Below are 27,156 nucleotides of genomic sequence, written 5' to 3' on the forward strand. Positions count from 1 at the left end.
GCTTGTTACAACCTGCAGTCAAGCAGTACTACCTTAAATTGGTGCTGTGGGTACAGGAGGGCATACATTTCTGGTGGGCATCACCTTGTGGAGCTAGAGCGGACCTTATGGCGTAGGATGTGGAAGCTTCTGGAGGTCACAGATCCCTACTTCCCTAACATTCCCCTGCTGAGGTTGGTGCAGGCTGGATCCAGCTAGGTGAAAGGGATCAAACGGTATTGGGAAACTAACGAGGTGGCGACAGTGGAAGACTTCTTACAGGATAGGGTGATGGTAGACTTGAGCGTTCTAGCTCAGTACTTGGGCATACATGATAGCCAGTTCCTGCTGCACTCGGGCCTGGGGAGGGAGATTAAGAAAAGGTGGCCTGAACTTTGGTGAGGGGATGGAGCCTGAACCGGTACTGGAGGCCATGTACGATATGTCTGAGGGAGGCCACTTTGTTTCCAGAATATATGAGGTAGTCTTGGGTTGGTTGGCAGTTTAGAGTTAGCGTTCACTATGGAGGGCGGACCTTGGCAGGACCTTCACAGATGCGGAATGAACCTGGGTGTTGCTATATACCAGGAAGGACTCCAGGAATGCCTGCTTCAAATTACTGCAGCTGTTTGTTACGGATAGGGCATATATGACCTCCCACAGAATGTTCCCAATTCCCAGGGGCAGCAAAGCAGGTCTGCCCTAGATGTCCGGATGATGCAGCTGATATGCTGCACATGTTTTGGAGTGGCACAAGGGGGTATTGAGATGCATGATTGGCCACCTGAGGCCTGCCTTTTGAGGATGTCCCACGGAGGAGGAAACATGCAGCACACATTACCAGAATGAAAGATTTGATCTGTGTGTTGGCCAAACGCAGGATTGCCATTGCTTGGAAGGCGAAGGAGGGTCCCAGTGTTGACGCATGGTAGAGTGATGTATATCGATGGGCGATGGCGGAAACTTCTGTATGGTACAGAGCGGTCTATAAAGGTATGAAAGAGATCAGCGAGGATATGGCTGCTTGAAACCCCTTGGCCCTGGTGATGTTTGTGCCCTCGGATAACATTGCCCCCATAGAGGACCAAATTGTGTTTGCATATAGATGTGACACCTTATCCCACCCATGGGCCCCTGTGACATGGGGGCACGGCCTGGCGAGGATGACAGAGATCCCAGACTGGGACAGCACCAGCAAGTGTTATTGCAGGTTTATTTTGTGGTTTGTTTGGCTTGCATATAGTTTCACTTAGCTTCATGATCTTGATTTTGTGGTCTACTCCATCCTTTTTTGTGTATAATTGTATATTAGGATCATATATTGTTTGCAATGATTATATTGATTGTATCACTCGCCAGCCAGTAGTTGTATGTGTTGTATCTTTATGGAAAATAAAAATACAATTTCAAATAAAATCGGTTGCGTTTTGATCCAACAATGTCACAAATGATGCTCCATTTAAAAATGCACACTGAAAAATAAAGCGTAACAAACCGTATTTGTAAATGGAAATGTTTTTGTTGTGCCTAGTGATAGGCCAAAACTTGCCTTAAAACAAATTGTGCATTAGCGATATAAAACATTATGTTTGCTAATCGAACAGCACAACCTACCATCCTCCACCCACACCACCTCAAGTACTCCACCTGACCCTGGCGATGTGCTAACATTCCATCTATTGACGACTTCCTATTGAATTCATCACATCATACTGAAATGTAATTCTCATTGAATTAATTACAATGAGAATTAATTACAATTCATTCAGCACTGATCAGTAGTGTATACCAATATATGTAAGGAGGGTGATGGTCACTAACAATCCGGTAACAGTCCCATGCTTGAACAATTTTAGGAAGTAGCTTAAAAAGGTCACTTGCCATCAATATATACAATGTAATGGAATTAAAATGATTGTGCCAAGGGAAAGAGAGCATTTCCTCTATGAAGTTTTTGAACAAAGAAAAACTATCAGGGCATTAGAAATACATTTTTAGATGAGGTTCAGAATAGCTCTTAGGACAATACCAAAAGGGATGAACTGGCTGGCCAGTGTGGGCCTCATTTGTGGGCCAGAAGCAGTAGGTTTAAAAAGCAACGTGTTGTGCAGCTGAACGTTTTGACCAATGTTCCTCACCCAATGGCCTTAAATGGGATTTAAAATACTCTATTTCCCCAACAAATATTTCTAAAAATGCCACATCAATTACAAATCAGTTTATTGTGAAATGTCACCAATTGTGAGCAACCAAAGTAGACTTCTTATTTTTTGGTGTCCAGGCCTATTTATTCTCACAGTCTAGCCCTAGTTTATAAGCCTGGTCATATCAATTCTCCAGTTACCTTTGCTGGAACTTCCACCTCTTTTGAAATGTAGACTTCTTCAATATTAACTGCATCCTTTGGAAAATATCCAGATTTCTTTCCTTGCTTCAAAAAGAAAAGAAAAAAGAACATATCAATTTCTATTTAATTTCTGCAATACTTTAATACCATTTGTATAGAAATGTTTAACACATGTTGAAACCTTGGGAGATTGTTTACAAGTCAACAACATACCAGATAAGCATAAACCCCCTTCATCTCCAAATAATAATTACCAGTGGGGTCATGTGTAACTGTGAGTCTAGTTGAATGAAGATTACCTAAGCGATTAGCACAGGGAGTCTTGATTCTATTAAAGACACAGAGGCAAGCATTATGCCTATACTTCTTTAATGCGGCTATCCAGCATCTTTCCAATCTTAAGTAAAAATGTTATAAACAACTTTCAAACACTTTCCAACAAAATTCTTCTTTTTTAAAACAAACTACAAACTCTTTCAGGAACAACTCTCTTTCCCATGAGTCCTTTCCTGATCCAGTAATTGCTTCTGCAAGTTCCAACCAATGAGGGCTCTCCATGCTTCCCTATGTCATATCCTGCCTGGGTCCATTCATCTCCTTTTTGATGAACCAAGTCCAATGTAAAAACAAACCAACAATTCACACGTCTAAATCGAACAGCCCGGAACGGCCAACCTAACTTCTCCACTGTGTATCCGCATGCCGACAAATCTCGCCCCCTCTGCGGGTAGCGTCATATTGTTGCACTCTCCTTTCATGCAGACTCACAGGGCCTCATTACACGGAAGGCGGTAAGGGTTAACGGTCACCAGTAAGGGTACCGGTGACCGTTAACCCTTACCGCCTTACTACGAGGTCCCTTTGCGGGACCCGACCTTAACGGCTGGTGTAGACCAGCCGTTAAAGTTGGGACCCGCAAAGGGACCTTGGTGCTAATTACGGTACCGCAATTTGCGGTACCGTAATTAGCTCCTTCCCCATTATGCCCTATGGGGCAAAAATGGGAATGGGGAAGGGCCATGGAGAAAGGGGGAATTACCGGCCCGCCAACCTTGGAATGGGGTGGTAATTCCCCTTTCCTCCATGGTGGTACCGGTATGGTACCGGCGGCAACCATGGTGCTAACAGCACCATGGTTTACCGCCTACCATGTAATGAGGCCCACAGTGTCTTCTGGTCAGCCCCTGCAATGGAGAACATTACATTAGGGTGGGATAATACGCTGGGAAATGCATTGTGGCTGCGACATATCCCACCTGCACCTACTGACTGTGCGCTCTCCACCTCCTTTGCGTATTTAATTGGGTGCGGGATAATGCTTGCCTCTGTGTCTTTAATAGACTCAAGAAAACCCTGTGGTAATCACTTGGGTGATCTTGTTCTATGTCAAGACCGGAGGCTCACATTATGCTTGCTCAAAGCTCCTCACTACTGTGGCAACCAACTCCGACACTGGCTTCAAATAAAAGGTTTGGAATGTGGAGTCGCTTGACCAGTCGGTGGCCTTGAGAATGTCCTGTAATGAAACGGCCACTGCAAATGCTCTAGACGCAATGGCTCCTTTAACTGACTGGACCACAAACAATGAAATGTTTATTCCAGCAAATGCTAATATCTCTCTCACCTGTCTGGCGATGGTAGCCACTGCTACTGCTTGGAAGGGCCTCTTTCGTGCAATTAGCAGCTGTGATATGCATAGCGGCCTTACTCGCGCTGATACTCTCTCGTAGACTTTGATGCATTGGACTACACACAGCTTTACACCGTTCGGAAACTATGGATATGAGATAATGTCAGAGTGTCCTTTAGTCTGCTTGACTATGCTAAATGCCACTCAGTCCAGAAGAAAATCTTTCTGTCGATCTCTAGCACCCTCATGTCGGACACCCCCCTGCATGAGACCAGGCACAGCAACCTGACAGTTGCTTGCATGACAAGAGGTCATTGTCTGGCCATTGCGTGAACAAGTCCAACACCTTGTTAACGACCCACAATGTGGTGTATTTAAGGGCCGAAGGCTTAAATATCTTAATTCCTTTAAGCAGTCTGACAACGGCCGGAGCTTCCCCCATTGGGGTGCTGTCCACTGGGTTGTGGCTGGCTGATATGGCGGACCTATACACCTCTACCGTCCTAAACGGCTTTCCACCCTGTGATAGGGAAGGTAAGAAATGTAACACTTGAAGTAAAGGAGCTGAAACAGGATGAATATCTCTTTGCTCGCACTAGGCCTCCCACTGCTGCCATGCAGCATCATAGCCCCTGAGAGTGGACAGGCCCAGGACTTTCTGGATAGAGAGCAGCCTGTTCCGAAATCCCCGGCATGTTCCACCGTCGCCCAAAACTATGCACGCCAGTGCTGGATGCTCTGCATCTGAATTAGAGGATGAGGTCAACCCTCCGGATCGGATTGCAGGTCTTCCCGTAATGGTATCCTCTTTGGGAAATCCGCGGAAAGTTTCATCAGTACTGGAAAACACTCTTGCGACCTCCATTTGGGTGCTATCACTTCTGCCTCCCCTTTCTCCCTGCGGATCTTCGCTGGGGGCTTGGCCATCATGATAAATGGAGGAAAGGCGTAGTGTATCGGACTGGTCCAATCTTGGAAAAATACATCCATGCCCAGCATTCCCGGGTCCAGCCTCTAACTGAAGTACCTGGGCAGTTGCGCATTCAGGCGAGACGAGAAGAGATCCGTATGGAGAGGACCCCATAGGTCTTGTATCCTATGCAACGTGTCCTTGTGTATTCTCCAATCGCTAGAGTCCTTTAGGTAGCACGAGTTCCAGCACAAGTTCCAGTCCACTACTACATTCTGCACGTCTGACTCTATTACAACGTCTGGAGCGTCACTGAAAATGGCGCGGCCGGTACATGCCTCCATGTTGGGGAGCCACCACCTTAGCACCGCCATGGCTTCTCTGTCTAGGGGAACAAGTTGGGGATAGCGCAACCCCTCTTGCAGGTGTCTGACCTTTAACCTCTGAAGAGCCATGTAGTGTAAACGGCCAGGGAAGATAGCTTGTATTGAAGATGTCAGCAGACCCACTACTCTGTCTAGATTCCGAAGTGATATAACCTGCTTCTGTATGATCCCCTCAGCTCTTTCTTGATTGCTCAGAGTTTGGGAGTTGGAAGCTCTAGCGTCGCCTTGGCCGTGTCCACAATGAACCCTAGGAACTCCATGTGTCTGCTGGGGACGAGCTCCGACTTCTCCTTGTTCAGCAAGAAGCCTAGCGACGAGAGGAGGGTGCTCGCCCCAACGCACTTGCTCCAGCAAAAGAGCCTTGTCCTGACCTTGGAAGAGAATGTCGTATGGATATACTATCATCCTCGCGCCTCTGTCCTGTATTGCCGTAGCTACTGGTCTCAAGAGTTTGGTAAAGGCCGAAGGAGCTGAAGACAGCCCAAAAGGCAGGCCCCTAAATTGCCAGGTTAGTCCTTTCCAGAGAAATCTCAACTCTTCTGCTACTTGCATGGTGAGATAGGCATTCCTGAGGTCCAATCTCACTAGTCAGTCTCCTTCCCTGAGAATGTCTCTGAGGAGATGGATCCCTTCCATCTTGAAATGGCAATATACGAGCCAGCTCTTGAGGCTCTTTAGGTTGATCACTGGTCTCACCTTTCCCCTTTCTGTGAACCAGGAACATAGTGCTGTAAAACTCCTCCCTGCAGGGGAGACCTCTCGCTATAGCTTCCTTCAGCCTGATTTCCTTCAACTCCATTTCTAAGAACTGTGCATCTGCTTGGGAATAATGTTCCGGCAGCTGGCACTGTGCTTGCTGTGGGAAACCCATGAATCCTAGCCTGAACCCGGCTACTGTCTGCAAGACCCAGGCATCTCCTGACAGTTTGTGCCAATTATCTAAATGCTGTTGTTTTCTCATTCCCAATTGGGGGGTACACATGTGGAACTGTGCTCACCTGTTCTTGCACCTTGGTGTCGATAGGTGCCTCTGTCCCCGCGGCCTCTGAACCCTCTTCTGCGGGATGGGAACAAGGTGTCTTGCTGCCTTGTTTCCAAATATTGGGCTCTAGGCCCCTGAGGTCGTCTCTGTGCCTAGAAGTGACTGGTCGCTCGACCTCTGTAGCGACCGGCCCCTGCAAAAACCCAGCCGGGAACAATCTTCCTTTTGGAGGATTGAGCCTTCTCAAGTGCTGTGAAAGTTCCCACAAATGTGTTCATCTTTTTTGCAAATGTCTCTCCGAACGAATAGGAGGACTTGTACAGTCTCGCCTGCTTCATAGGTGGCTAAATCTCCTAATCTATTGTACATTTCGAGCAACATGCTCCTCCTCTCTGAAGATAAAGAGCAGTTTGTGTTTTTTTTTTTTTTTTTTTTTTTTGAAATATCAGTCGAAATATGTCGCAGTATAATGCCGCGACATCAGACTTTTATTACAACCGAGGTTCATCCGAAGATTCATTTCCTTTAGTCCGTTTCTTTATAGACAAAAGTTCGATTGATGAGCTCTCCATTAGGAGCATTCTTCTATGTTCTCTAAATCAAGTGCGTCTATGAAGTTGACTATCGCACAGCAAAGTTTTACAACATTTCCGGCCATTGCCTGCGACCACCAATCACGTGCTTCTGTGTTTTCCCAATATGCACAAAGCTCTTTGCACCCAGTTTGCAAGCATCTGTGCTTCGATAGGCTCTCCCGTGTCCTTTTATCTCTCTGCAAGGTCCAAACATATTGCTATGGGACCTGCCAGATCCAAGAGCTTCTCCTGACACTCCTTTCAAGTTCTATCCATGACTTTACGTGCAGCCTTGGTCGCTTTGGTGATGAAGCTGAGCATTCTTGGCTCCAGCGTGGAGTGTCTGGGGCACTCTGCTCTGATCCAGTATCTTGCCTCCTTATCCAGCGGCTTCCTCAAACGCTGAGCCATATAAACTGTCACTTTAGGAGAAGGTGACACTATAATGGCTTCCGAATCGAACATCTCTGAGATCTCATCCTCCTGTCCTGCCTGTTCTTTAGGCCTTTTTTCGAGGGACCTACTTCAGGGTCAGTTTCCTCATTTACTATATTTTGCACCCCTGGGGCAGGGAGTTGTTACGCTTACCTTGTCTCTGTAGGGATGTCGGGCGCTGGTGCGTGGCGTGTCTGCTTCCCTGGTTTGAGACGCTGCGTGTCCTTTGTTCCCTGGACTGGCCTTGGGTCAGCTCCTACGATAAGGGAAAGGGTGGTGAGTGAGACTGCCTGTGCCTGCCACCTGTGACCCCCACCCTGTTCCTTCCACACGTGTTTCCCACTCTGGGGTGCTCTCACCTTGTGTATTTGTTTGGGGGGCTCTCCTTCCTACTTAGTCTCAGCAGGGGCGCAATGCCCTGTCGGATCCAGTTAATCCACTGACCCTTGATCGTGTTGCTTGTTGCTCTGCTTGTTATTGTATGTTTAGTCCATTGTATTGTATGATGTCCGTGTTCAGTTATCTGTGTTGTCCTTTGCTGTGTGCCGCAGTCCGTGCTCTTTTCACTGTTGTGGCTTGTGTCGCTGTTGTGGCACTAAGCCCACCTTGGTGTGGGCCAGGGTGGCCTGCCTTGCATCCAGGGGCCAGCGCGAGCTCAGGTGCAGTTTGCGTCATCTAACCTGTTCTTTCTGTTCCTTTTCCAGGTACCTGTGAGCCGGCGTGATGAATGAATCCAATCGATGGCGACGGAAGTGGTGAGTAATGTGCAGCGGTGACAGAGCGCGATGAATGAGCTCAGCGATTCACCTTGTTTTCCTTCTCTTGCTTCTGCAGGTGCCGGCGGCCGATGAAAGCTGGAGTCCTTGTCGAACAACCGGGATGTTGCTGGAGGCACAGGTAAGTCAGAGCAGGTGAGTATGCGAGGCCCGATGATCTCCGGCTTTTCTTTGCAGGTTTGTGGAAGATTGCTCTCAGGAGTTCCTCAGAGAGCGTTACGCTGCTAACTGCGGAATAACAAGAAGCATGCCTTAGGGCTTGTGTGGGGCTTATATAGCCAACCACGCCCTGCCACTCCCAAGGCGTAATGAGTTCCAGAGGTTCTTTGCCACGCCCATGATTGCAGACTAATGCAATAGCTAATGGCTCAGAGCCACGCCCTTAACTGCAATTAGCACAGAAGTCAATCATTCAGTGGCAGACCGACTACACCTGTGTTTTCCTTGGGGTTAGCTCCATGAGCCTGGTGCCTTGGCACCAGGACTGGGCCAGATGGCCCTCCTTTGAAGCTTGATCCAATCAGGGCCCTTAATGTGCCCCAATGTTACCACTGCTGTTGTTCTGGGGGCGATCTGGTCTGCTCATCGTGACAGGGGTAGGAGGCTGGGCTTTGAGGATCTCAATAGGAAAGCTTCCTTAAGCTTTTGGAATGCGTCGGCTGTCTCCTGGGGCTTGTCTCTTTTCCCCTTCTCTTGACCCAGGGGAGTAGAAGAGGGCTTCTTCTTCCGGGTCACATTACTCCCCTGTCGTTCAACCCTTTCCTGGGAGTGTATGTGAGATGAACCTTCTCCTGCACTCTCATCCCCTTTCGTTCTCCCCATCATTTGCCTGGACTGGCTCTTATTGCCAATGAGAGCCTACAGTATCTCCAGCCTGTCCTGGAAGGGTTTAACTCCTTAGGGAACTGCCTGCACCAGCAAGTCTCCCCGGACCCTCTTAAAGCTGAGGGTTAAGCCTACATATTCCTAGCAGAGGACCTCCTCTACATCTTCTGGAGCTTTAAAAACCATCCCACCCTTCGCTCTCCTCATCCTGGGTGCCTCGCTCCAGGAATCTGCCATGATGTAGCCAGGCACAGTGTCCTCCACCTTGTGATGACACTTATTCCCAGTGACAAACTAATCTGTGTGCACACTACTATAAATGCTGACATACCAACAATATTATATTATCCTTCTGCTGTTTACTCGTTCTCTCTTTTAAAAAAAATAATATTCGTTCACACTATTGCACAGACGAGCATGTGGGAGAATAGCGCTGCTCAACATGTGAAATTGTCGAAACTGTGACTGCGGAGGCCTCTGTGTAAGTAACTGCCTCTCTCAATCCGGAGTGAAATAATGCTGTCTTTCTCCGAGGGCACACCGGAATTCTCGGTGCTTTCCTCTAATTTCACACGTCAGCCTGTCGAGTCACGTCATTGCTAAGTAACGCTCGGGCACGCCGAATGCGTTATGTGCACTGTTGTAATACTCCGGGGGATGCGAGCCAGCATCTCGGCGAGAGCAGTATGGCCCACCGACCTGGATGTTGTCCCCTGCCAAACTGAGGTTGCGTGCGCATACCGAGTCCACAGTCTAGGAGCGCAAATCGGCACTGGAGCGCCACTCGCTGATCAAGAAGCAGCGAAGTAATCAATTAATACTCGCACAAGGCAAACAATAAATTATGCCTGAAATATGAAGTCGTGCCTGCAAATTTAACAATAAAACCTGCATGGCCGCCTTACTCCTAACACCTCAATCTGCAAGTTAACATGTCAGAAGCAGTTACAATGCTATAACGTTAGGCACAAAGCAATGAAATTACGAAGCAAAATTAAAAAGAACTTATCTGCTGGAAAGCATCAAAAAGAAGAGGGAGGGACCCAGGCAGGATTTGACACAGGGAGGCCTGGAGGGTCCTCATTGGTTGGAACTTGCAGAAGAAACTAATGGGAAAGGAAAGGACAAATGAGAAAGAGAGTTTTTCCTGAAAGAGTTTCTAGTTTGGTTTACAAAAGAAACATTTTGTTGCAAAAGTGTTTGAAAGTTGTTTATACAATGTTTACTTAAGATGTGAAAGGTGCTGGATAGTGGCATTAAAGAAGCATAAGCATAATGTGAGCCTCCGGTCTTGACATAGAATTACCAGACTGGGGAAGTTGATGCAAGAGTGAAGCAGGTGGGACCGGTTTCGTAGTCCCACCAAATCTGGAGGATGTGAATGGAAGCAGTGGAGCCCATGAAAGGAGTATCACTGCAGAGTATTGCTTGGTGCTGAAAGCAGACTACTATACACCTCTATAATAGACAAATACCTCTGTGTAAAGTAGCATATAACAGATGGGCTCATAACTCATAAACATGGAAATCTCCAATTTTTCAAAAGCCTTAGGCATTTTCTGACTCTGGCTGTGCATGGCACTGGTTTACAAACAATGCAAAAGTGTTTTAAAAACAATGTGCCCAGTTTCATAAAATAAACATTTGATTTGAGGTACAGTGAACGCTCAACTAGGATGGAAGATATATGTCCAGTGACTTTCCCTACTGTTTCTGTCACATATCTCAACAAATGACTACCAGAAACCTCTGAAATTCAGTTGTTATGTGTATCTGTTTGTATGTGACTACCTGACTAAAAGGAATGTACATCTCAGACTTGGGAGATTATCTGAATAACAATGATTTCACCACAAATAGCAGGAAGTAAGCTTACATGGTTAAGTTACACTGATGGCATTATCCTTTCTGACCACAAACAATTGGGGTTACAACGACTTATAGAAGGTTTCCAATCATATACAGATGCTAATGAATTCAAATGGAATTTATTAAAAACAAATACCATGCACTTCATGAGTACAAAGAAAAATGAGTGGGATATTGTTGGAAACTGGGAGGAGAAAAACTAGATGTGGTTAATTAACTAAATTATTTAGGATTTGTCTCAACCAGTACATCCAGACGAATGGTCCTCCATAATAGGCTTCATAGAAAGGGTGAGCAATTTGGGGCACAAAATATTGCCAAAAATACTGTAGGTTCATTCTAGTAGTTTTACAATGCAAAAGTAATTCCAGCATTTTTTTATGGACTTTAAATTAGTATTCTGTCAATGGATTTTAACTTTGAAGCATTAGAGGGGAAGGCCTCTCACTCTCAAATTGTGCATCAAGTGCAATATTAAAATATGAATTTGGATTACACTCCATGTATATATTTTTTTTTGTATGGTTATTACCACTTATAGTACTATTATGATGGTGACAGAAAACACTTTATATTATGATTTATCCCGAGAGATGGACAAGGTAAACTCTGGATGCATGATGCACTTTAAAGAATCCTGAAACTGCTAAGGTACAACTTTATGAATGGTACGGGAGTGAGATTTGTGACAAAAGAGGATGTTATGAATTATACAGTGATATAGCAACAGAGAATAAGAAATATGGTATTATACCAAAATACTTAGAAAGATTCCTTGATGGATGGTTTATAACGATCTTTCTAAGATTTAGATTTAATCTTACTTATACAAGAGAAGTGGACCATATCAGGAAAATGAGTACAGATAATATTTGTAGATTCTGTAATATAGACATTGAGACCTCTTGCAACATGTAATCATCAAATGTTCATCTTGGCAGACATCGAGGCAAGACATTTTCTCAAAATATGTCCATGAAATAGAATGGTTGAATAATGATGAATTGTAGAGAAGGGTTAATTGTTGTGTAATATTGCTATTATAATTGTGATGGTAAAATGTTAACATTTGATCAAATTCATTTGATAACTTGAAAAAAAAGAAATATGAAATGAAGTTCTATGTTTTAATGAGGTATTTGGGAAATTATTTGATGTTATGAAATTAATTTAAATAATTGTATAATAACTTTTCAATAACATTCTCTCCTGTTTTATGCTTGTGTAATGTTTTTTATAGACCAATACAAATAAGAAATGTTAAAAAAGGAAGGAAAGACGATGACACACCAACACCACCGCAGCCAGTGGGACAGCCAAGGTAACAGTTAAAGGGCACAACAGTGTCAACTTAGTACATCATGAGACAGGGCTGCGAATAGAAAGAGCAGTTGAAGTGCACCCGTCACTCTCTCCACAAATTCAAAGTGTGGAAACAGGGATGGCATGATGCTGCAAAAAAAGGCTTCATATATCCTGTCATGTTCTGGCCTTTTGTTAATTGTGAGCATGTGCCATCATTCTTTAAAAAAATGTTTTAGAGCAGTAAGTGCTTTACTTGACAGTCATATGGCTACAAAAGATGTATGATGCAGGATGATTAAATTGGACAATCAAAGATTGTGTACACAGTTAATGCATTCACACAACCCAAATTGTTTCAAATACACATTGCACAGAACAATCCAGAGCAGGGTTACCAAAAGGACTGGCTAAAATATCTGCACAGTAGCTAATTCTGTTTAGCCAACTCTAGCCTACTGTGCTGAATTGTCCCTCTTTTATCAACACACACTGTTTTGCTCAAGCCCAAACTTCCTGCTGAGTTCAAGTAACACTGTCTTTCTGTGTTAATCACGTAGCTGTTCTTATACTCATTTATCCATCCTCACATATTCATTGATTTGCCCTTTCTCACATTCATTCATCCATCCATACATGCTTATTTAATAATCCATTCAATGATATCACACTCACACATGTAGCTGTACATACATCCTTACACTATCATATACCTTTCAACTGTCCTTCATCTTTTGCCAAAATGTTGTATTCATCACTGTGGCACCCTACCCTTACCTCATCTACCCTCATTATCATTCATTCACACATCCTCCCTCATTTTCATTCATTCAGCCATCACAATTATATTCATTCCTTCAACCCCCCATCACTGGGTTTCCCCTGTCTGCTTTCTCCTAACAATACCCCAATCTGCCTAAGTGTGTCTGTGTTCATGAATTCCCAAAACATTTTCATAATATAACAAGCAAAACTATTGGTGTTGTCAATGCTTCTTTTGTATGGCAATACTCACACTTCCTTGCCACAAATCATCTCGTGTTCCTGAAAGTTTATAATACACAAGTATTTCTTCTCCAAATTTGAAGTTGAGGTATCTGCAGTCAGGTCCTGTGTAGTCACGAGAAGCTTGAGCCCTGATCATCAAACCTGTATTATAAATAAGAACTGTATGAACACACATGATCTAAGTAGTTTTACATTACAATGTATTCTTAGTGTATCTATGCTTGAATTTAGTGATCTGAAACAATTACATGAAAAAAGACAGTCCACAGTTGATGTCAGAAAACCCACGTTCAAGATCTTTGCTGCATACAGACTAGACACATTTGAGCATTTTACTTTTTGCCATTTTGAAGTTACTAAATAAGTAATGGATCAGCCTTAAAAGGAAATAACTGCAGAAGTTATGGGCAAGCTGGGCCAAATGGAACTGCTTTAGTTGTCCAGGCCTACGCCAAGGTACCCAGCAAATAGACTGGAACACAGAATGCAGAGCCCCTGCAGTTCCATGTCCGACTCATCTCCCCCGGCTGTAGCTAGCCGCTCACCTATGGGGAACTCAGCGAGGGGGGGGCCAGTGTGTGCAAGAAGGATCTGTCCTGCACTTGCCTCCAAAGTCACGCAGAGTTGATACATTATTTCACTTTGTGGAATTTGATTTCAGAAGTCCCTTGCAGTGGCATGTCTATGAGGGGAGGGGGATTTGAGGGTGACAGCAAGGAGAGGACATATTGTTCCTCACCATTGCCCAACACATTGAAGAGAAGCAGACTTTTTCATTTCTTTGCTCTAGCTGAGTGCTTGTGAGTGCATTGCGCAGTTGCTGTCCTGCAACACAAGCAATGTGTTTATGGATGAACAATTTGCAAGAATTGAATCTGTAACACTACCACCTTCCTGAGGTTTGGAGGTGCCGGTCTGTCTCCTAGACCCAAGCCACACCCAAGCCAGAGCCCTAAAGGTACATGTACAGTCAACTAAAAAGTTAAACAACCTAGCAGGCCAGACAGCAGCAAGGGAGGTCAGTTTTTGTATTTTATTTTTCAGATTGGCCCTCTTTATAAATACTAGACAAAGCAGTATGCACACTACTCCTAAACCCATTTTGTGTGTGCATATGTTACATTTGTGTATGCTTGATGAGGGATAGTCTAGCATTAGCACCCTGCAGAGGCTTGGGTTTGATTTGGTTGGTGGCCAGGTCAGCCCCCTGGCCACCTTTCCCATATCATGTCCCCTCTGTAATGCAAGTCTAAACTTTCAAGCCAGATTCTGATTGGAAGGAGAGTGGTGAAAGAGAGCAGGGTACCGGAATGTACAGGCATAAGAGCTTCACTGCAAGAAGGGCGAAGGAGAATGCAGAAGTGAGTGCAGAAGGAAATGGTGTAAGAAAAGGATCGGAAGCCGAAGGAAGGAGAAGGCATGAGGGGTATAGAAGGGAAGAAAAGGAGAGATGGATGTGGTGGAGAAAAAAGCCTATAGCAACTAAAGAGTGAACAAAGGGTTTAGGAGTCAATTAGAGGGGATGGATAAGCTGATTGGTACAGAATGAGGAGAGAGAAAGAGCTGATGGGTGGAGGATTGAAGGAAGGGAGTAAATATAATGGACAGGAGAGGAAGATCTTGCAGAAGAAAGGAAGGGTTTTAGGAGGAAGGATGGGACTTGCTTCTTAGTGGTCCCATATCATTTGTGACAGCGCCTACCAGGTCTGGCTTTTTAGCCAACGGCAAGAACATTGCCCCCTGGGACATGTAGACATATCGTTTTTGAACACCCATATCATAGAATGGAAAACATGAAACTACAACTACCAGACAGGAAACTGCTATTGGCTGAAAAGCTATCGCTGATTAAAGGTGTCACACACAACATAGGGGCACTTGGCAGCAATATGAGTGGGAAAAGAAGGGAGCATAAAGCGTAGCAGGAGGATGAGAAAAGGGCGTTGTGGTGGAAAAGAGAAAATGCTTGTAGGAAGAGGAAGAGAGGAAGGGAGGAAGGTACGAAAAGTGCTCTCTTGCCCAGCTATCCCCTGTTGCTCCATTAGAAGTGATGATTTTATTAAACTGTATGTTCTGTGAAGGGTGCAATGGTCTTGTTAGTCTCTCTAACCTATATTTTCGTACCTGTGTGTTAAATTGTATAACTGCCCTTTCAAACAGAGGAATTGAAGTGTATCAAGATTCTAAACACTCCATCTGTCATCTACATGATACCTGCCACTCACCCCTTTTTAACACTTGCTGAGGTGGCTCCAAATAAGAGTAAGTCAGCCCCTCCTGATTATTGATCTTAGAAAGTCTGAACTAGAGAGCAAGCTCAACAAAGTGTCAGCCTTGAGTCGGGGTGGCCCGTCTAAGCGTGCTACGGAAGCTGTTTACAGCTGCATGTCACATGTTCTCCCTCTGGGACTCTGACCAGGGCCGATATCCCTGCTCCCCAACGAGGTATGGATATTCTGGGGGTGGCTGCTTGTGAGTCGGTGCAGGAGAATTTCTGGAAAAACAAGCCGGCCTGTTTGGCAAGCCCACCCAACACCTACCCCAATCTGATGCCCCAAGACCCTGTAAAACTTTTATCCTGGAACATAGCTGGCTTTAAGAGTAAGAGAGATGATTTGGATTTTCAGCAATTTTGGAAAAATTCAGAGATTATCTGTCTCCAAGAGACATGGCTTCTGCAACCGAAAGATAGAAGGGGTTAAAAAAAGTTCAACTCTTCAGCAAGGAAATCGATAAGGGGCAGGCCAAGTGGAGGTCTGCTTTCATGTTTTAAAAATACACTTATAGGATCCAAAATTCTAGTTGAATCTGCATCTCCCGATATTTTTGCTATAAAATGGGAGGCTGATTCCCAAAGTATTCTCGTCATTGTTAACATTTATTTGAAGCCCTCAGAGGAAGCTATAGTTGCCCTTAAAAAAGTTGATGTTGCTGTACACTGCATATCAAGTACACATAGTGCTAGCAGGTGATTTAAATACAATGTCAAGGAGTATAAGTTCCTGTACAGGGACTACGATGAGCTGTGGGGGATTCCCTGCTCTCATAGTCGTCCCTGTATACCTAGGACGGCTTTCTTCAACAAATTAATCAGAGAAATTATGACATGGGGGTATAGGGCCTGCAATGGTAGGCTCTCTTGTGATATCCCCCAAAGCCCCATATATATTTCAGGGAACTTCCAGACCCATATTGATGATATTTTACTACACTTAGCAAGTTGGGGGTTAGTGGTTGACTTTCAAGTCATCCAGCAAATTGAGAGTGACCCACAACCCCCTCCTGCTATCTCTTGCTGTCAACCCTACTCCTGCGCATGCTCTGAAGGATGGTGTGGTGTGTTGCCCGGTAAGTTCAATGTCCATCCAGGCAGAAGGCGAATCCAATGGAGGTCGTTGGTTGAAAACAACCATATCAGCAGCGCCTACACCCTATTGGTTCCGCTTCTTGAATCTTTTGCTGTAGGGGAAGGTTTGCTCCCTGGTATCTTCTGGCAGCAGTTGGCCTGCATGCTGAAACCTATCTTAACTAAACCAGGTAAAAATAGGCCTGGGAATATTTCACCTCAAGCAGGTTGGTTTGATCGGGAGTGTCACCAAAAGAAGTAAAAAGAATGTGAAATCGATGGAGCATAGGACTGCTGAAGATTCAAAATCTGTTAGATATGAGTATAACATTCTAGTGAGTGAGAAAAGGGAGGCATTCTGTAAAAAGAAATGAGAGGAGCTCCATTTAGAAGGAAACCCTCTTGGGTTTCTGAAAGTTGGTCTCCGTGCATAGTAAGCGTTCGTCCAAAATGGATATACCTAATCTCCCAGAGGGCATTTGGTACTCACATTTTAGCAAACTCTATCAGGATTCTGGTGTCCAGACACTGATTTCCACAGAACCGATGGAATGGGAGGCTCTGATGTCACACTATGTTTTGGACATCTGCTTAGAGGAGGTGAAGGAAGCAATTCTTTAACTGAAAAGGGGAAAAGCACCAAGCCCAGACTCAATACCCAGAGTGCAGTTTAGTACGGAAGTAGGAGTATGGGGTCCTGTTCTATTGCGTGTATTTTTAAATATTACAAGCCCCAATTTAGTGCCTGAGTCATGGCGTGGGGCTGCTATAATGGCAATTTTTTAAAAAGGGATTAAAAATGACCCCCAAAATGACAGACCTATCTCCCTAATCGATGTAGCCTCAAAGATATATGGGAACATTCTTTTAAATATGTTAGAAGATTGGATGTCATCAAACAAGGTACTCTCAGATTTGCAAGCAGGTTTCCATTCAGGTATTGGCCCAGTGCATCAAATCTTTAGGCTGTCCCTAATCTGTGACAAATACATGAGACTTAGAAACCAAAACCTCTTTTTGGTCTTTATTGATCTGCAAGCAGCTTTTGATTCAATCCCTAGATCAAAGCTATGGGAGTATCTATTCCATCTGGGGGTCCCTGTTAACCTCTTGGTGGCCATTCGTGGCCCGTAATTTGGTACAAACGCATGAGTGCGTCCCCCCGTAGGTGAAGTTTTGACTAACTCTTTCCCTGTATCTAAAGGCTTATCGCTCCAACCCTCTTTAGCTCATACATTAATCAGATAGCAGAGGAGATTGAATGCTGCAACATGGATGCATCTAGGAGGGAGGAAAACAGGTATTGTTCTATATGCTGATGATACAGTTCTGATCAGTAAAACAAGTAACGCCATTCAGAAAGCACTCGCTCTGTATGACTCAATATCAGCCAGGCTGGGGCTCAAAATTAATCTATCTAAAACTAAGGTTATGCTCTGGTCTAAGAGAGGGAGTAATTATTTTCCCTCAATCCATCTGGAGAGTAACATGTTAGAGAGGGTAGAATTGTATGACTTTTGGGGGTTTGCCTAGATGCAAGAGGTCACTGGGGGAAACATATTGAAAAATCCACGCTTAATTATACAAGACAAGGCGCGTTTGTGTGGGGCTTTATGCACTACTATTATGGAAATTCAGTGCTTTCTGCACTGGATATTTTGAGGACCTGTACTGATTCGTCTGCATTGTACGGTGCAAAGATTTGGGGTCCTTCTGATGTTGGGAGACTGGAGCAAAAAGAAACCATCATGCTAAAAGAGCTCTTCTCTCTACCACAAAGTGCCCCGTCTCTCCCTTTAAAATTAGAGCTTGGGGTGGACGGAGTGGCTTTTGACACCCAATTGCGCCCCCTGCATAATTTGTGTACTTCACCGCCCTTGGCGCTTATAGAGTATCCTTTTTGCACGACCTTGCACAAGATGGGGATAGAACACTACTGTGGTTTAAATATGTTTCCAGCCTAATCAGGAAACTTGGCTTCCCCAATGTCTGATTCAAATTTTCAAGACCACATGATAACGAGAGAATACATTAAACAAAAGTATAAGGATTGGTACTATAGGGCAAAATTCTTGGAGATCGGTTGGGTAGGTACTAAAGCAAAACATTTTGAGCTGAAAATATCACTAGGTCAAGAAAAATACCTATCCTGCATCCCAGATAAGGAGGCTCGTACATTGTTTTTGAAAGCTAGGTTGTGGATTCTCCCCCTTGCACGGGTTGTCAGCTATTGGGGCAGAGCTAACTCAATTACATGTACAGTATGTGGGAATGCTGTTGAAGATTTTATTAATTTCCTGTTTCTATGTCCCTTGTACAGGAGCCTGTGCCTTAAGTGGCTTGACCCATATATAAAATGTATAACTTAAATGGCACAAAAGACGCTTTAAAATTCTTCCACAAGCACTCGAAACAGTGCTGTACTCCAAATACAATCGTCTTATTTAAAAAGTGCACGGCGCTTTGCCCAACCGCTGAAGGAAACTAACTTGTTTAAGTTGTATGACCACTACATGACTGTTACAACTGTATGTGCATAACTTGTGTGCAAAGATAAATAAAGTTGTTAAAAATAAAAAAAAGAACGGTGGAAAAGTGCATGGCACTTAAGAAAGACATTTACACTGTCATTGAACTGCCATATACGAATTGGTTTTTATTGGTTTTATCCGGTTTTATATGTTATACTGTATTTGGTGTGTTATTTTGTGCTTTCCTGGCAGATGCCAAAAATAAAGTTATTTACTACTAACTAAAAGGGAAGATGACATGATTGCTGCCTGTAGTCCACCTATTTACTGCATGAACTGATTTTGCACTGCTGCTAATTGTGCAGTCTCTATTCTGTGTATGCTAGGGAAGCCTGTGCTGCACCTCTTCTGCTTTTGAAGGAAGCGTGCACTGTGCCTGCCTTGCTGTGCATTTTTGTGCATGAGGGAAACATACACTGCTACTATATTTGTTATATCTTTTCTGTGTGTGCGAGAAGTATGGTTGCAACTGCATAACGTGCATTTTGTGTGAGTGAAACTTGCATTGTTAGTGCTGTATCTGTTTAATGTGGGACACTTAAGTGCCGATTTGAAGTCTGACGGATTTTGTGTGTAGCACCCTCCCAGTTACGCAGCAGCCGTGCACATGAGGAAGGGCCGCTTGTAATGTTGTGGTGAAGTCAGTAGCTGCCCATTAGGTAGAGTTCATGAAAAAGTATGTCATATTGTTGTGTGGCCATAGAGATATTGGGGCGCATTCTGAGAAGGGCGGTCTGGTAAAAAAGTGCCAGTATCTGAGAATACCAGCACTTTACCAGACAGCCCGACTATGGGAGTGCCGGTGGGGCACCTGGGTTACCTCCAGGTAAATGCTGGAGGTAAGCCAGGCGCCCTACTCGTTAACGCCACCAACGGCAAATCCCTTCATGGAGTCCTATGGGACTCCATGAATGGGAACCAACACTGCTCCGCTGGCCCCCATAATCCAGCAAAACGGTATCCACATTTGCCGGTATCCTGGCGTCTCTACCACCAGGCTACCGGCAGGGTCAGAATTAGGCCCATGGTCAGGTATGTAGTATCCCATGTACTCATTTGAACCCATGAGTGATTTGAACATACCTTGCAAAGAGCATGGACTTGTGCAACACTTGAGTTGTCATTTGTTTGATGCAACTAGAAATTTAAGATGATTGAAATAGGGGACCTCTGTGAAGAGGGAGAAGAGGGAGACCCAAGTTTGGCCCAAACGCAGAGAAATGAGAGATGCACATCACTCGTAGACCTTCGTCGCCATCGTTGATGTATCGCAGATGTGATACACGTTATTCACTTAGACAGCCATTCAAACCATATCCAATTGACAATATGGAAGAGATGCAGTTGTCATCGATCGAACAAGTTGACTGACTACAACCTTGAAGAAGTTGATGACATCACCACTGACATCATGACCTAGATGCGTTAGACCTGAAGCATGTAGGCATCCACGCACGAAGTTACATGAACACTTTAGTTTATTGCTGATAGACACAAACCAAATGCTTATGACACATAATAGTTAGAGGACCGACACACGTACACCAGTAACTCTTTACACTAAGTGGAAATTGGAAGACGCCAATAACACATACAATTACCTTGCTCATGCTTAATTGTGACTAACATAAATGGCCTCAGGAACAAAGATGGAAGCCATAGGTGCATTGAAGTGAAAGGGAGTAGCAAACAGACTTCAGAATACAGGGAAAGGCTTTCAGCCTGATTCAGCTAAAGCAGACAGACAGAGCTTCCAGCGCAGACACAGTGCACAGCATCGTCAAGGACGAGCAGAGATTGAAAGTTTCCAGTTTACCAAGGGGATAAGACATTTGCAAGGAATGCAGCTTAAAATCCACATAACTACAAGCAGGAGAGCTCCATTTTGTGGTCCCTACACACATGACCTGGAGGAATGGGACAATGCCTATTCACTCGAAGTAGATGGAAGAAAGCTGTTCCCGTCGAACCAGAAGTGGAAATATACAATTACTTTACATGTTCAAAGCTGGATGTTCTGTCTGAGGGCTAAGGCGATCAGAGATGGCAACTTGTTGGGAACACGCAGCACCTTCGTGATCATTCCCATCGCCTTGAATAGTTTCACTCAGCCTGGTAGCTGTCCAGGGTCCCAAGGCTGGGAAGACCTGTTCTGCCCAATCCTTAGCTACCTTTCACGTTAAGACACTATGTTGCGGTGGCCAATTACTTTCCTGCTAATCTGCAACTTTGTATTTGGTACATTCAAAGATGGTCCTAGGTGGAGCCACCAGATATGGCTATCCAATAGCTATACTAACCCCTATGTATTACATATATATTGTCTTCCGCGATTAACCAATCCCCTTCCCTGATCGTTTTTTTGGGGATGCAACTCGTTTTATGACATCACTGGCCTTTAAACGGTGTAATCTACGTTTGGAGGACGAGAGCTTTTGGAAACGTTATGCTGTTCAATTGCGATCCGTGTCATCTTGATTGATAATAAAGACAGTAAACTTTGCCCTATGGTGGAGTGTTCCATACTAGCGGCAGGGATTTTGGTGGGGCCCAAGTACCCCCTTGCTGGTAATTGAGATAGTTGCTAAGAGTGCTTCTCCTTTAAAAGTGGTATTAAACCCACCTCGTCCCGCTGCATGCATAAAGTGCTGTGCAGTGACCCGTGATGACCAGACCCCAAGACCATGCCTGGGGATACTTGAAGAGGTTGCCAGGAGCCGGCTTGGAGAAATTCCTGACTGCTCCCCGTGGGACACCAAGCAGACCGGACGGCAGAGTGGCAGATCTTGGAGTGTCAATGTCCGAGGGGCTTCATTGGATCACAGAGTTTAAGTATAGACTCAACCATACAGCAAATATTGGGAGGGGGAAGTATTGTTTAGTATTGTGTTTTTGCTTTTCTTTGTTTTTTCTGAAGGTTACCCATTTTTTTAAGAGGTCATCTTCGACGGGCAGCATGATCTGCGACTGAAAAATAAAAAAATACTATAAAAACGTTACCTGTGATCTGGGCGTTAGCTTGGTTTATGGATGAAAAAAAAAATAACAAAATACAAAAAAAGATGCCTGTGAGTTAGGCAGTTTTGCTTGGTTCATGGAAGATTTTTTTTTATTGTTCCCTGTGTCTAGGTATTGGCAGAAGGCGCTAACTTAGGTTACGGGAGGTGGTTTCTTAATTTATCTCACTGAGATGTATTCCTATACTCCTGCTCCCCCTTTCTTCGCCTCACTCTGGCCACCCTCTATGGGTTCTCCCCCTTCTCCTTCATCTGAAGCCAAAATTCTCAGCGTAATCTTCGACGCTCTCTTTCCTTCGTCCCTCACATCCAGGACCTTGCCAAGAAGGCCCACTTTCAACTCCACCTCCTCAAAGGAATCCTTCCTTTCCTCACTTTCTCCCAGAGGCTCAATGTCTCTAGAGCTCTGGTTCTCTCTAGGCTAGACTACTATAATAGCCTCTTCCTTAATCTACCCTCTTCCTCTCTACGTCCCCTCCAGATAATCCAGAATAGGGCTGCAGAACTTATCCTTGGACTCAAGCCCAGGGACCGCATCTCTCCAGCCCTAAAATCTTTCCACTGGCTCCCGGTTGCTGCAAGGGTCCAATTCAAAACCCTCTGAACCATCCCTGAGGCTGTCTGGGGCCCACGGACCACGCTATCTACAACTGACACTCACTAAATACTCTCCCTTCAGATCTTCATGTTCCTTGGGCACCAACTCCCTGCGTATCAAGTGCTTGGCCAAACAGCGAGCTGATGGGCGATCTCTTTCCTCGGCTGGCTCCCTCCTATGGAACAGCCTCCCTCTTCCTCTTTGACTTGAGCCGGATCTCCTCAAATTCCAGAAGCTCCTCAAGAGTTATCTTTCTAACTCCTCCTTCCCGCTCTCCTTCCTTTGCTAAACCACACAGTTGTTGAGATTGGTGACCAGGGCCCTTATGTGTGCACCTAGTTCCTGGCCTCCCTAACCCAATCACCTTCAGCCTCCGCCCAGCCCCAGCAGTTGCCTTGGATGCCCACTGGCCTGTGATATCACAGGCCTGCACTTATTTATTGACAGTTGACCACTCTCACCAAGTGATCTCTGCCAGTCACTGAACAGCTGCTTGTAACTTACGCCCTAGCACTTTCCTGCATGGTACTCTCAGCACTTACCCGCCCACTCCCTCACCCCTTCTCTCTCTCTGCACCTGCACGTTCTGAATGCTCACAAGGCCTAGTAGGACCGCCTCTCTCTTTCATTGTTATATTTTCATTCTCATGTTCCCTCCCTGTTGCCCTGTGGGCGCTTTGAGAAACATAATTTACTTGACGTATAAGCGCCTTACAAATGCACAATAAATAAATAAATATGCGGCGGCACAGAAGAAGGACCACAGACATTTTTGGAGACCCTGTGTCTTGGTGAGGCAGGAAGACGGCCTGTGTGTTATGAGAAACCAGAAGGTGTCTCACCCACTAGTCCCCGGGATATGTCATCCAGGTGGCCAGGACACAGTGATCGCTTTTGTATCCAGTTCCTGGGGTGGACCAGTGCGGGAGGATTAGCGGGGTGAGGGGTCTTTGAGGAGTAGGAGTGGGACACATTATGGTGAGACGCGGTATCCCCTTCTCTATAACACCTTTACCCATCCTACAAGGTAGGATATTTAGGAACTCTACCCCCCCTTTACAACACAAACACTTTCACACAGACAGCCCGCTATGAGAGAAAACAGACTAACACCCAAGCCATATACCTGACGTGTCCTAATACAATGGTCAGGCAAAGTCAGGCAATTACTGACCATCACACACACCTAACTTCCATAAAGCTTCCCCACTCAAATAAAAGGCAGAGCATGAGAACACACTCTGAGCGAGGCAAAGCACACAAGGAAACAGCAGTTTCGAAACGGCAGCTGAACGAGAGAAGAAAGACGGCAAAACAGAAGGGGATCGCAAGGAGGGAAGTTCCCTTGACCTTTTCAACGAGGAACCGTTACTATCCTGAACCTTTGAGAATAGAACGCGTAAGACCAGGAAACCAGGCTGAAGAATCCTGCATTGTGTGTCAGAGATACCCGAGGCCCTCCTGCATCAATAATCAAGGTGGGGAGAAGCACAAGCTGGTGTGGTACCGACCTTGGCTCCAAGAACAAAGCAGCGTCATTGAAATCAACACAGCTGGTGAGTTGGTTAGACCGATACTAGACCGGTCTGTGTTGAACCCAAGGTTGCAATCAGCAACATTGAATGGCGAGCGCTGGAAGGAACATTGTTAAAAAGTGTGTGATAAAGGATGCAAGTAAATTTGAACTGCTGATGAGTGATTGAATTTTCAAAGTAAGATAATACCTTTGACAGAGTGGTCCGGCACCGCGTGGGTGCTCAATGGAAGGTCTTGCTAAGGTATCCAGCTGAGCAGTGGCAAAAGTGAAAGTGAGAAAAGGATCATATCAAGAATAGAACGAGAGATTGTAAATCGAAGTGGTCCTGCGACGGGTTGAGCACAATCCTGTGCACAGTCGAAAGTCTTTGATTTTTTTTGAAGTAAAGAAAGCTTGGAAAAGTAGATAAAGTTGGTCCGAGCCCGGCAGAGGGAGATCGATTGAAAGCTTTGTGTTAAAGTCGGTCTGAGCCCGGTGGAGGGGCACCAGGGGTGAACAGCGAATGACGGAAGAAGGTTTTGTGTTAAAGTGGGTCTGAGCCTGGCAGAGGGGGACCTGGGGTGAATCAAAAATCACCTGAAAAGTTGTATATGTGAAATCCTAAGAAGAAAGGAACTTTAATGTTTGCTGTGTTTCATCAGGCCCTCTGAAATAAGAGACTTTGAATGGCAAAGAGACTTTGGCACAGAAGGTCTTGATGTTGAGGTTTTGAACTGCATCCTCGTGCTAGAGAAACCATAGAGTGTTCTAAGCTCGAGTGTGCTGCCTGGTCCTGTGCTGAAAATGTGGGGAAGGGAAGCCAACGGCTTGAACATACTGACATATTCTATCTTGAAAACTTTTATTTTTATTTTGCATTTGGGTTACAGTCAGACATTGGCAGTTACATTTGCCTTAATATATCACATTAATTCCACTTCACCCTTCGAGTGTTATTTCAAGCACTGTCTGTATGTCTGTATCCATTTATGGTGCACTTCCCGCTACAACCTTTTTCCTTAACACAATATTATAATAGCTACACAACTTTTTATTGCTTGTCTATGTAAGTTCGAAATGGACGCCAAATATCCTTTGGCGTACACATTGATGTAACATTGCACACATATCCTTCCTCTCTTTAATTCACAAAAGTAAATTCTCTAAGCCATTCTTGTATTGTCGGCGCTAAGTTTGTTTTCCACTTTAGTAAAATACATTGTTCTGCTATAATGCATCCCATATTGAATAATCTTCGGGTCTTGACATTAGTTTTCCCAATATCACCAAATAGGTATCTGAGATGTAGCATTGTTGGGGGGATGTCCGTAATTTGAAGTAGCTCCTCAGCCACTTTACGCCAAAATTCCTGTATATGCGGACACCCCCAGAACATATGTATGGTGTCTGCTCCATCAGTCCCACATTTCATGCATTTATTTTCAGTGTTAGGGGAGAACTTTGCTATCTTCTCCTGTGTAGTGCAATCTATTCAACACCTTAAATTGTATGAGTCGAAGCTGCAAATTCATCGAGATTTCTTTTATTAGAAGGCAGTATTTCTGCCATTTAGTTTCTTCGATTATGGTGTTAGTGTCTTTTTCCCATTTTGATCTAATCGTGTTGCAGTTTTCGCTTCCATTTTGCACCGTGACATATATTCTTGACAGTAGCCCTCTGCAGTTGTCTCTTCGTGCAATCAGCTGTATACATTCATTGGGCATCGGTTCTTGAGGGAACGACGGCCACTCTGTTCTAAAAGCAACGTGCATGCAATAATATTGCAGCACCCTTACCGGGCCACCCCCCAGTTTTGTTATGAAGTCTTCTATATTGACAAACCTGCCAGCCGGGTATAAGTCCCCTAGTTTCATTTCTTTGCCAGGGTCCCATGCTGTCTAGATGTCTATATCAAAGGAAGGAGGGAGCCCAGGGAAGCTCCACAGCGGCACATAGCCACAGTACAGGGCAGTCGTGCCCAACCTTTTATTTATACGGTTGCACGCATTCATCGTGCTGCGCACAGGGTCATATGAACATGAGTCTATGTGACGCTTGCTTAGTATAATTGATCTAAGATCAGCCAGGTTGCTCTGTAATGTTCCAGTTTCTTGTGTGGTACCTCTGTGTCAGCTATGTGCCAATAACCAGCGTAATGAGCTTGCGCTGCTAAATAATAGAGTTCAAAATCCGGGGCTGGAAGGCCATCCCTGTCGTACGGTTCGGTGATAGATTACCACTTCATGCGTGCCACCCTGCCTTCCCTTGTGAATTGTATAACCAATGATCGCAATCTGTTAAAGAACTTCCGTCCCGGCCACAGTGGGATCGTATTAAAGAAGTACAACGGCTTGTGCGCCACCACCATTTTCAGGAGTAGGAGTACAATTCTACTGTATAATGAGATTGGGTATTTGATCTATAAGTTTAATTTAGTTTCTAATGTATTTAGGTATTTTTCGTGATTTTGTCCAAGTAAAAGTTTCTGTGTATGCGATACCATTACCCCTAAATACTTTACAGTAGTCGGAGCCCGTCTTAACCCATGGAGGTATGCTGGCTCTCTTGTCTTGTCTGTTAATGGGAACAGCTCTGACTTGGCTGTATTGATTTTATAGCCTGAATGTAGTGTAAATACCCCAACTTCGTCCTACACTGGTTTTATGTTTGCAGTCAAATTTCAAAGATAGAGGAGGATGTCATCAGCATAAAGTGAAATCACTTGTGGAGGACCAGATATGTTTATACCTCTATGGCCATGCAGGGTCCTTATTCGACATGCTAGTGGCTCGATGGTTAGAGCAAATAGAAGGGGCGAGAATGGGCAGCCTTTTCGTGTACCCCTCACCAGTGCAAAGGGGGTTTAATGTTTGTTTATTTGTTTGTTTATTATTTATAATGCGCATCATACCCGGGGGTAACAGGGCGTAGCAGTTACAAGTATATGCAAAGCTTGGTTACACAGATATATACAGGATACATACAGGTGGAAATTATATAGAGAGGGCATATTTACAAGCATGGTGTACAGCAGGAGAATATATAGACACAGGGAGGTATAAACAAAATAGAGTCTGGAAGAGGGATAATTACAGGCTGTTGTCATAGCAGCGAGCATAAGGTT

At 44.7% G+C, this 27,156-nt stretch overlaps 1 protein-coding gene across 2 annotated transcripts in view; it reads right to left on the minus strand.

The window, feature by feature from the left end:
- MIA2 (MIA SH3 domain ER export factor 2) overlaps positions 1-27,156 on the minus strand; it is a 2,742,135-nt gene that overhangs the window by 2,576,052 nt on the left and 138,927 nt on the right. For both annotated transcript variants that reach the window (XM_069637493.1, XM_069637494.1), the window contains exons 2-3: positions 13,032-13,165; positions 2,324-2,410 (exon numbers count right to left, since the gene is read on the minus strand). In XM_069637493.1, the coding sequence (XP_069493594.1) occupies positions 2,324-2,410; positions 13,032-13,165 (221 nt within the window). The remainder of the gene's footprint in view (positions 1-2,323; positions 2,411-13,031; positions 13,166-27,156) is intronic.

Source organism: Ambystoma mexicanum, chromosome 14, assembly GCF_040938575.1.
Source record: "Ambystoma mexicanum isolate Mex_15411 chromosome 14, UKY_AmexF1_1, whole genome shotgun sequence".
In the NCBI taxonomy this organism is placed as follows: domain Eukaryota; kingdom Metazoa; phylum Chordata; class Amphibia; order Caudata; family Ambystomatidae; genus Ambystoma; species Ambystoma mexicanum.